The 12,105-nt window shown below is 38.7% G+C and overlaps 1 protein-coding gene across 6 annotated transcripts in view; it reads left to right on the top strand.

Annotated features, from left to right (window-relative positions):
• The window catches only part of slf2 (SMC5-SMC6 complex localization factor 2), an 84,854-nt gene that overhangs the window by 24,123 nt on the left and 48,626 nt on the right, over positions 1–12,105 (top strand). For 2 of the 6 annotated variants that reach the window (XM_059947035.1, XM_059947034.1), the window contains exons 2-4: positions 4,541–4,584; positions 5,908–6,605; positions 9,134–9,179. In XM_059947035.1, coding sequence (XP_059803018.1) covers positions 4,541–4,584; positions 5,908–6,605; positions 9,134–9,179 — 788 coding nt within the window. Of the gene's footprint in view, positions 1–4,540; positions 4,589–5,907; positions 6,606–9,133; positions 9,180–12,105 lie in introns of all 6 variants that reach the window. The other 4 variants (XM_059947036.1, XM_059947039.1, XM_059947038.1 and 1 more) reach the window with 4 other exon arrangements.

Here is a 12,105-nt window from a genome sequence, read left to right as displayed (position 1 = left end):
TAGTTACGACTGTGAGGCTTAGCATATCTCCAATGCATATTTAAGTTTGCTGACAACACAACTGTTGTTGGCTGAATGGAAAGTATAATGAATCAGCATAAAGAAAGGAGGCTGAAAGTCTGGATGAGTGGTGCTACAACAACAACCACCACCTACTCAATGTCAACAAAACCAAGGAGATGATTACTGACTTCAGGAGGAAGAAACCGGAAGTCCACAAGCCAATCCTCATCGGGGGGGGGGGGGGGGGGAATCAGAGGTAGAGAGGGTCAGCAACTTTAAATTCATCAGCGTTATAATTTCAGAGGCTCTGTCCTGGGTCTACCACATAGGTGCCGTTGTGAAGAAAGCACAGCATGTTATCTAAAACTTTGACAAACTTCTATAGATGTGTGATGGAGCGTGCGATGATTAATTACATCATAAACTGGTATGCAAACACTGAAGTCCTTATATGGAAAATACAAAAGGTAGTGGATCTGGCCCAGTCCATTTACAGGTAAAGCCTCCCCAACGTTGAGCACATCCATGTGGAGTGCTGTCACAAGAAAGCAGAATCCATCATAAAGGACCTCACCATCCAGGCCATGCTCTTTTCTCGCTACTGTCATCAGGAAGAAGGTTCAGGAACCTCAGGACTTGCACCACTAGGTTTAGGAACAATTATTACCCCTCAACTTCACTTACCCAATCACTGAACTAGACTCACTTGACAAAACACAGTCTTCTATTCTTTAATGCTTAGTGCTGGATTATGTTAGAGATGCTCTTACCTGAAGAATATTCCTTTGTAACTCCAACTATTTATGTTTCCTTTCAAGTATAAATCTGCCCTGAACTATTGTACACCATTGTTTAATTTGTTTCAGTGAAATAACAGCAACAAATTGTACTTTATTTTTCCGTCACTAATTGATAAATATTGGAATATAGACCATGGATGGGGTAAAATTTTCTTGAAAATGTAAAGCTCTTTTGATTTACACAAAATGCTGGTGGAACGCAGCGGGCCAAGCAGCATCTATAGGAAGAAGTACAGTTGACTTCCGGGCCAAGACCCTTGTTAGGACTTGTCAGTCCTGACGAAGGGTCTTAGTCCAAAACGTCGACTGTACTTCTTCCTATAGATGCTGCCTGGCCCGCTGCATTCCACCACCATTTCATGTGTGTTGCTTGAACTTCCAGCATCTGCAAATTTCCTCGTGTTTCAGCTCTTTTGATTTATTGTTTTAATTTCATATTTATGAATGTGAGCTATTTTTTCTTATATACTTGAAACCATAGAATTAAAATCGAATTTTGAAGAGAGCCGCATTTAATAGAATTAGAATGTATGGAACATCCAGATTTGGTAGCTGAGAATTGATGAAGTAGGGTCATAGCAGCACAGGCCTTTCAGCCCACTGCATCCATGCTAGCTTTTGTCTGCTCATCTGTACTAGCCCTGTTTACCTGTACTTTTCATATCTTGCATTTTGAATAAATGTCTCTTAACTGAAGTAATTGTACGTCATTGCATCTGGTAGTGAAATCCAGATGATCCACTCTCTCCTCAAACGTCCTTTGCCCTCAAGTTCCTTTTCTTCTCAGTTTAAACCAGTTCTGTCTTGTTTCTAACACACATGCTACAGAGGAAAGATTCTATCTCTATCCCCTATCTATACTTCCCACTCTTTAATATTTCTATCAGGTCAGCGATGAAACTTGCTCTTGGTGAAACTTATCCAATCTCTTTCCATAATTAAAGTCCTTTAATCCAATCAAATGCTAGTGAATCTTCTCTACACCTTTCCTTTGCATGTACCTCCTCCTCAAAGTATGGTGCCCAGAACTGCACATACATTCTTGAGTGTAGTCTAGCCAGTGTTTTGTAAAGCTGCAACATTACATCCTACCTTTTTATATTTGCTGCCCTGAAGGTAAGCCTGCCATGTTTCCGTTACCAGCCTTAATACCTGTGTTGTCATTTTAAGGGACAATTAGACTGAATCTGAAAAGTCCCTTTGTTCGTCATTGCTTAGTAACCTCCCATTTACTGCATGTCTTAATAGTTGAGGTTACATGAAGAAATGTGATTTGCACTGTTCATTGTGTATCCTCGGAATGTGAACTTCCTGGCCAACTATGGCTCAGTAGCATTTGTTATCAATTCATGTTCTTGTATAATTCACCTTTATGTTGTTTGAACCTGTGTGCCTATGAAGATGGTGCTGCAAGCAAAGTTCTTCTTTGTACTTGTACGTCAGCGTAGTTGTGCCGAGGACTAAACTTGACTAGACTACTTTTCTGTTGTACAGCCGCTTTCCAGGTTCTGTAATTTTGGTGTTGTATATTTCTATGCAGGCATGAACACTTGCTTTTAAAACATAATTGCACTGTAAGTTAAATGAAGACTGTCTTCTTGACTTGAGTTTTAAGAGGGAATGTATTGAAAAGTATTTTTTCAAAAGCAATTGGAGATTTTAATTGTATGTGAGTGTGATGCTCCATTTGAACATAAAGGATCTATTTTTATTTGAACTTGCTGAAATTTTAATAATTAAACATTTAATAGTACAGAAGTAGATAGTCTGATGTTTCTCCAATGGCCTTGGGTGAGCAATGTTTATTGATTGAAACTTAGTGATTCCAGCTTTCTCTAGGTAAGATCATATGACATAGGAGCAGTATTAGGTCATTTAGCCAATCATGTCTGCTCCACCATTTGATCATGGCTGATTTATTTTCCCTCCGCACCCCATTTTCCTGCCTTCTGTCTGTAACCTTTCACACCCTTACTAATCAAAAATCTCTCAACCTCCACTTTAGGTATACACCCCATCCTCATCTTATGTGGGCGATATGTTCGTCACAGTCGACGCATAGTATGGAAAATGTGTAATGTGAATAATTATTTAAATGGATGTATTCTGGAGGGCTTCCTAAATATGTTTTATCTAATTTATTCACATTTTCATACCAATACTGCAAGGCAACATTCATATTATATTTCATCAGTTTAAGGTAATATTCAACATAATCAATCATAGAAAGTTAACATACTAGACCCTTAACGGCACAAGGGTTTAGTGAACGGTAAACTAAGAGAGGCTTCATCTTACAGTCTCCTTTGGCATTGGAACACAAGCAGAGTCAGCCTATCCTTTGCTGCCTTGAAACCTGATGCAGTCTTTTCATCCTTCCTTATGTAAGTGCGTTTTGGCATATGCTTCCAAAAAAGCCCGGTCTCGTCTGCATTGAGCACCTGCTTTGGTGTGATGCTATCATAGCCTGCAACTGCAAAGGGTAGTGTTCAGCAGCTTCGTGGCAGCGCTAGCTTGTTCACCATGCACAGCTAAGTTGTGAAGCCTGTGACGATTAACAAACTTAGAAAACCATTCCCTACTTGCACTAAAGCGAACAATATCACTTGACACTTGCTCACTAGCCTCTGAACAAAGGCAACCATATTTTCCAAAGCTTTCACACGAAGATGATGGGAACTGAGTGTTGTTTTTTTCAATGTACAAACTCAACATTTTCTCTATTTTTGTCATAATTGGGTTACGCACTTTGGTAACAATCTTTGAAGACACTTGTGATGATCAATCAATCACTGCACTTTTTATTTTCTCAGTATTTTTCTTTATGTTTCTGATTGTGGACTCACCCAGGCCAAAGTAGCGTCCCAGAGCTGTTACCTTCACCTGACCTGTTTATAATTTCCAACTTTTTTTCAAGTGTTAAAGCGGTTCTCTGCTGCTTGGCTGATGGCACAGGACTCGAAATAGGACATTTAGGAGGCATAGTTAAATATTTCAAGCACAAAATCTGTGCACCTTAGGTAATAACAACAAAAGTTTAAGAGTGTAAGATCGCACATCCACACGCTGTCAAAACCAATGCAAGACTGGCGAGAGTGAGACTGAGGCGTGCACACATGACTTGTATTGGCGGGAAAGCGGTGCTTCTCATCCCAACCGCCTTGCATAACTGTGTATTGGATGCATATAAGGAGAAGTTGGTAGAAATAGGTTTGACGCATAACTGTGAATCCGCATTGTCTGAAGACGCATATAACGAGGATAAGGTGTACCCAATAACTTGGCCTCCACAGCCACCTGTGGCAATGAATTCAACAGATTCTCCACTGTCTGGCTAAAGAAATTCATCCTCGTCTTTGTTCTGAAGGACTTTGAACAACAAAAGATATCAAAAAGCTTTTATATTTTGTTCAGCCTGTTTGATGCTAATGAATAGGTGAAGTTTGTGGTGTAGTAAGTATTGTGAATAGATTTGATATTGGCAGGACTTTATTGGCTTAGTTAATTACCTTTGTTAGCACTTCATCTAAATGTGGATGAAGAAATGTATGCCAGCAGCTTCTAGGCATTTTTCATCATTCAACTAGAGTTATGATAAAGATGTGCCTCATATAGTATTTTGATGATGTAATAGTAACAGTACTGGTCGATAAATTGTGACCTCAAATGTTTGATTTGTGATATATTGTGTCATCAATATCATGCATTCTACTAATTTTATATTCTTTATTTTGCAGCAGCCAGGTCATTACGAAGTTCTTCATGCCAAATCCAGTCACAGGTTGGTAGGTGTGCATTTATTTTGAAGATGGCAACCTGATATTCAGTTGAAATCTGTCAAATTGAAGTATATTAGAGGAATGATGTTTGAATAGTGACATAAAGAATCTATAATATTAGTAGATGAGGATAAAACCTAGGGACTGCGGTGGAATGGTAGGCATGCTGTACAAAACAATGCATTAGTAAAAGTTTATTTGTAAAGAACTTCAGTTTGACAGTCCATGACTTTTAAAAGTTTCATCACTCCTTTGGCTTCTGTGGAAAAAATTTCCGTTAAGAGCATCAGCTAATTTAGATCTACCATGCCTTTCCCAGCACAGTCCTCCCTCCTCCCCCCCACCCATTGCACAATGGATCCGACATCAATACATGTAATTTTAACCAGCATGATCAGAGGGGATGAGGAGGCCATTTCGATTTGTACAATCCTTTGAACTAAATGGGCATCTTTTTTAAAATCAGATTTGGCTTAAACTATTTTGCTTTAAAGGATATTTTCCCCACATTAAACAGAGCGTCTTTTGAAACCTATTCATAGGTACTCATTGTAATCACCATTGAATCTTTTTCAAAGTTACAGGCTTCTAAATCAGCATGTATTATTCTGTATTTGAATGTATTATTTTAGAAACTTTCTGCCCCTAATCTGTTCATTACCTGTTACCACCCCCTTTCCCCACTTTACCTACCTCATTGTGACTTCAAGATTGCATAATAATGGTCATGATATCGATAGTCTTTGTAATGTCATAATTGGATGAGTTTCAAGTCAAGTCAAGTCACTTTTTATTGTCATTTCGACCATAACTGCAGGTACAGTACACAGGAAAAATGAGACAGCGTTTTTCAGGATCACGGTGCCACATGATTTTCCATTATCTTAACCTTTGAATGAAAAAGATTTGGTTTCTTATCTGAATAATACAATGATTGAAAGTTAGGTGCATCTTTTTGCCCTCATGTTAGCTATGATTTAGCGGTAGTATCTGATCTCAATATTCCCTGCATCTTCAGACTTGAGCACTAAGCACCCAGCACTTGCTTTATGCTATTGGCAATTACAGCTGAAATTCCCAGCCCAAATTTCTGCCTTGCTTTTTCTTTAAAGCAAAAGACCACTCGGTTAATGAGGCGACTCCTTATGGCTTGATGTTGCTTTTTGTCTAATCATCTTTTGGTAACGACCCATTTTGTGTTTTATATTAAGATTGGCATATAAATGTATGTTATTGTCTTTGTCAGTAATATTTCTAGCTAACGTTAGTATTTGTAGCACTTTCTGTGGTTGCTCACCCTCTAATTCTGCTTTTTGTGCCACTAGGAAATGATAGATTAATTCTGGGCTCACCACGAAAAGGTGGCACAGGTGGCACTTCTCTGTTACAGAAGGCTGAACCATTTAAGAAACATGTCAACAAGACGCCTTCATTTAAATCCAAACCATCTATGCATTTGCCCTCGCCTCAGAGAAGTCCTGTGCTAGAGGCTTTTGTGAAAGGTGTCTTAAAGTCAGACAAAAGAGGAAATATGGGTGGTGTAGTTAAATGCCAGGTTACCCATTATCCTGGTTCTCCACGTGTGATAGTACGAAGACTGTTTTTGCCTTCAAGTCAGTATCCTTCAGAAAGTGTTATTTTACAGGACCAAGGAGAAGCCATTAAACAATCTTCTCATACTGAAGATGCCTCGGCAAGGCAGAACAATTTGTGTTTCAAATACAATACAGATGACTGTAGAAGTACAGCTTTATGGCAGCGCTCATTACCCAAACAGTTGCCATTACCGCCGTCACTTGACGTCTTAAAGTTTTCCGAGGACACGAGCAACTCAGTAGATATGCCCTGGTACAAGAGACCTCGACTATCCACTAGAAGGCTCCAGCATGGATTATTCAATGATAAATTTCAGAGTACCCTTCAAGACTATAAGAAGGCACGAGAGTTGAGGAAAATCAGGCTGCAAAAAGGAAAGCACTCTTATTCTTCACCAGATCCTTATTCAGACAGGACAGTGAATCAGGTAAGTAACCAGGATCTTCGTGTTGTGCTTCTCTGCTTCAGTGTGCGTGCAATGTTTACTATGCATTCAGTCTTTGTGCCTTTCATGGTTGTGACTGACTGTAGCTAAGTAGTGGTTACAGATTTAAATTTACAGAAAGCTGTTATAGGGCTGAAGGTAGCATTTTGAGCCAATTCAGGATTTCCTCACTTGATCTTACCACTAAAATTTGAGAGACCTGAACTTTGTGTCATAGCAGCAAAATGTTTTCCTAAATCCTGTTGATTCCTCTCATTTGCTCTTTCCTGATCTGATTTTTCATTGCTCTCCTACCCATTCTTTAAATTAGAGCAGAAAAGCCAATTTTAGTATTATTTATTGAATGAGATCAGCAAATCAAGACTTTCATAATATATTTGGAGCAGATCCTTATGGTGTTTTGAGAATACCTTCTTGATCTTGATAGTGTGGGATTAAATGTGTGGGTGGTTTTCAAAGCATTATTACAGGAGTCCAACAGTTGGTAATGAATACTTATTGTCAGACTGTAATGAGAATCAGGTTTAATATCACTGGCATATGTCATGAAATCTGTTGTTTTACTGCAGCAGTATACTGCAATACATAAAAAAAATATAAAGTACATTAAGAAATATAGAATTAAAAAATAAATTGAAAAATTGTGCAAAATCAGAGCAATAAGTAGAGAAGTAGTGTCTGTTCATAAATCTGATGGTGGAAGGAAGGAAGCTGTTCCTGAAGTGTTGAGTATGCTTCTTCAGGCTCTTGTACCTTCTCCTTGAAGGTCGCAATGAGAAGGGGTCATGTCCGGTGATGAGGATCGTAATGATGGATACTGCCATTTTGAGGCATCTCCTTTTGAAGATGGCCTCATAATGAATTTTTATTATCCATGTCCTGATAAGATTATTACGGGATCAGACACGCTAGAGGCAGGAAACATGTTCCCGATGTTGGGGGAGTCCAGAACCAGAGGCCACAGTTTAAGAATAAGGGGTAGGCCATTTAGAATGGAGTTGAGGAAAAACTTTTTCACCCAGAGAGTTGCGGATCTATGAAATGCTCTGCCTCAGAAGGCAGTGGAGGCCAGTTCTCTGGATGCTTTCAAGAAAGAGATAGAGCTCTTAAAGATAGCAAAGTCAAGGGATTTGGGGAGAAGGCAGGAAAGGGGTACTGATTGTGGATGATCAACCATGATCACAGTGAATGGCGGTGCTGGCTCAAAGGGTTGAATGGCCTACTCCTGCACCTATTGTCTAAGATATTGATGGGCATTTATTAATATATTAATAGATATTATGGGTATTTATGCTATGTAATGATAATGATCAATATAATTTATTTTCATGGTATCTGAGTAGGATAAATGGTTGGGCCATAGATGCAATGAGTAGAGCTGCATTCATGGCCTTAGCATAATATTTTCCATAAACTGCACAAGACAATTAAACTTTTATTTCAAAGCATCCAAATTGAGCAAAATAGTTTCCATATCACAATTACTTCTGTCTATGAACTCTTTAAAAATCCTGTTGATATTGAAAATTTATATCAGGAGTAAGTACATAGTTATTTACTTGATAACTTTAATTTCTGAGACCTGTATATTTGGACAAAAGACGCAGATTGGAATTGGCATGTAGTTCTTCTCTAACGAGGTAGAAACAATCTATTTTACAAGCTGTTTCTCATTTTCTGCAAAATGTTATCAGAGTTTGTGTTGATGTCAGTTCTTTAGTTAATTACTGAATAATCCTGTATGTTTAAGTTGGTATACAATTGTTTAACTAGTTTAACCATTATATTACAAGTTCATTTGCACACATATAAATATATCCACTCAGTGGCCACTTTATTAGGTACACTTTGTTAATACAGTTATCTAATCATATCTAATGTGGCAGCAACTCAATGCAAAAAAGCATGTAGACATGGTCGAGAGGTTCAGTTGTTGCTTAGATCAAATGTCAGAATGGGGAAGAAATATGATTTAAATTACTATGGAATAATTATAGATGTCAGTCAGGATGGTTTGAGTATCTCGGTACTGCTGATCTCCTGGGATTTTCAGACACAACTGTCTCTAAAGTTTATAGACAATGGAGCGAAAAAACAACAAAAAAAAAATCCAGTGAGTAGTAGTTCTGTGGTTGAAAATGAAAGGTCAACGGAGAATGGCCAGACTGCTTCTAGCTGACAGGAAGGGAACAGTAACTCAAATAACCACATGTTACTACACTAGTATGGAGAAGAGCATCTCCTGAATGCACAGTATGTCGTGCCTTGGAGTGGATGGGCGACAGCACCAGAAGACCACCAGATTCCATGCCTGTACTTAATAAAGTGGGCACTGAGTGTGTAGATTTTAATGTAGATGCCCCCATTTTTATCTCCTTTGGAATATTGAAGAGCAAAGTAGGCTTTGTAAAATTGTAAGAACAAATCTGTTTTAATGGTGATTCTGATGGCATTCACGGTTGTATTTTATATATGTTGTGTTACTGACTGTCACTTTTGGTTTCTTGCAGAGTACCTTGAAGCGATCATATTCTTTGCCTTCAACATCATTAACAGGTATTTTTGTAGCATAAATAGCCTAAAGTAGCATTCACTTCAATTTGGTGTGCGTGTGTGTCTGGTCATCCTAATAAACTATTAATTTATCTATCTATCTATATTCATCCATCTAATGGAATAGGCCCTTCTGATCCTTTGAGCCACACCACTCAGCAATGTCTAGATTTAACCCTAGCCTAATCATGGGACAATTTACAATGACCAAATAACCTACCAACTGGTACGTCTTTGGACTGTGGGAGGGAATCTACATCGTCACGGTGGTGGCAGGTATTGGACCTGGGTCACTGGTATATATAGCGGAGGGCATGTCATGTGATGGACTGTTAGTCTGTGAAAGGGAGGAAGCTGAATGTCACTGTTACAAAAGAATCTGCAGAGCTTAGCGGAACAAAGTTTTCTGTCTTAAGTTAAATATTTCCCAATGAAATGTTTAACAAAAAGACTTGATGAGGTTATGGATTTACAACTATTGCCAAACAGTTTTTAAATAGCATCAGTCATGCACATTTATGTGGCCAATAGACACTACATTGTACTTGGAGTGAATGGTTTTTAAATAGCTGCATGTGTTCGTGTTAAAAAAGATTTTGTCACTGATAGTTAACGAGAAATGAGCAGTAAGACAATTCAGAACTGTTTTGTTCACTGTGGTTTCAAGCATTCAGGCTCAGATATGAGGCTGGGAGTAAAAATGGAGTGATTTAACTACTTCAAGTTAGCAACTATGAAGAATTTGAAGGTATCAGCAATCATCTTGAATGTTCTAATAAAAACTGAACACTGGAGGGTACATTTGTCGAAAGCATTGTATGAAGGCAGCCCATTATATGCACTAGGTGTTGTCTGTATTGATTTTGTTCATTTACAGTGAACCAAAAGAACACAGCAGTGTACACTGCGCTGTTGGTAACTAGTAGGAAGTGATGCACAGTTTTATAATATGGTAATGGTATTGGTAGCGTTGTAGCGATGTGCTACACACAGCGCTGAGATAATGACACGCAGTCAGTAAGTCATTTCGAGACTAGTTTATTTAAATTTCGCGGCGCTGGCATTTAAATCCTAGTGTCCGCCCTCTCCGGGAAATGATGTTAGAGATGCATTACCAAAGTCTCCCCCCACGCGCTGTCTATTTGTGAGCCGGTTCGCCCGCGCAGAAAGTGGGTCGCCACGGTGTTCTAATTTGTTCTGAGTTTCATTTAAGTACATAATTTGTTACTCAGTTAAATGGTAGTTTTTTTCTTTGTGTATCTTTTGTAACTTTTTCTATGAAACTTTGGCTAATTAAGGCAGCTACTTAATTTTGGTCAAGATACACTGGTCCTAATGTGACCCAATTAACTGGAATCCACATTATTGTAATTAATGATTTTTGTTTTTGCACTGTACTGCTGCCACAAAACAACAGATTACACAACATGTCAGTGATAAACCTGATTCTGATTTTGGAGTATGGTGCATTAGTTTATCTGTTAATCATAAAGATCCATAACTCACGGGTCTTGGAGATGCAGGTGGTTATGCTCATTCTTGGCACTTAGCTTCAGAAGATAGTTCTGCTGTTTGGTAATGTCTGTATGCAAGATCACAGGTGTGCTTTGCTCAGCGTTTAGAGGAATGTGGTAGTTTTGTAGGCAATATTCCCAAAAGTTATGATCAGAAGTTTGAGTTCAATTTCCACCATTGCAGATAGAATATATAAATTTATTTAATTTTCTGTGTCCATCTTGTTGGATTGAATACATTGCTAGCAAAGTTCAAAGTATATATATGTTATACAACCTTGAGATTCATCTCCTTACAGTCAGCCACAAAGCCAGAAACCCAAAAGAATCCATTACAAAAAAGACTAACACCCAATATGCAGAGAGGGGGAAAAATAAATCATGCAAACAATCAAGCTAAGCAAATCACATTTAGAATGAAGGTGAGTCCGCAGACATGGAGCAGGCCCTCAGCCTGAGTTCAGCTCATAGAGGAGTAAACGTCAGGGAGCCTGTGGCCGGTGTATACACTCCCTAATTATCTTGAACTGGAGGAGGTTGTCCATATTCCTGTTGGAGAAACTAGCTTGCTTGTTTGTACCTTATCTGCTCCAAATATTCACTCTTCCATCACTGATGTAACCTGTACCACAGGAGACTACAGTGCAGCAGCTTTCCAATGTGCTTTATTCTTTATAACGTTAGGAATGCCAATGGCAATAGACACATAGGAACTCCTCCACGTGGAAGTTATTTACTCTTTCAAAGCGGGGTCAAAATTCACTGGTGGAACACTTTTCCCAAAAGGATTGTGCAGCACATTGATGCCACTAATGATTCTTGTGAGGAGTTGCACATTTGATCTCAGTGTGCTGTCATCTGTTCTGTATGAGCAGTATGCAAGACGAGCTTTACACAGTACCTCGGCATGTGGGACAGTAATAAACCAATTTCAATTACAATTCACCTTGTGACCGCGTGTGTTTCCTTCAATGGCCCAAAGGTATATAGGTTGGTAGGTTAATCGGCATTAGTACGTAGATGAGTGAAGTTTATGGGATTGTGGAGTCAATGGTATTACCGTAGTATTTGTGTAACTTCATAGCCAACACAGCCTTGCTGGACCAAAGAGCCTCTCTTTGCTCTATATGATTTTTGACTGCATGGTTGACTTGGCTGACTTCAGTCCTCATTCCATTGAGAGTAAGTGTTTTGTTCTTGCTTTGTCTTGCTAAACTATATTTTGCCTGTTGGAGAGGGACATGTGAAGCAAGCATCTCCCAATTTGTGTATTCCAAGGAATAACTGCTTTGTAAATGCTGTTTGGTAAATTTGTTGTTGGGTCCCTTTTGTGTTTTTTCTTTTTCTTAAATGTGGACATTACTGACAAAGCTTGTATTTGTTATCTATTTCTATTTGTAGTTGAGGAGGTGAGT

The sequence above is a fragment of the Hypanus sabinus genome, chromosome 22 (genome assembly GCF_030144855.1).
Source record: "Hypanus sabinus isolate sHypSab1 chromosome 22, sHypSab1.hap1, whole genome shotgun sequence".
Taxonomy (NCBI): Eukaryota; Metazoa; Chordata; class Chondrichthyes; order Myliobatiformes; family Dasyatidae; genus Hypanus; species Hypanus sabinus.
The sequence above is the reverse complement of the archived record's forward strand: the minus strand, read 5'-3'. Positions and strand labels throughout refer to the sequence as shown.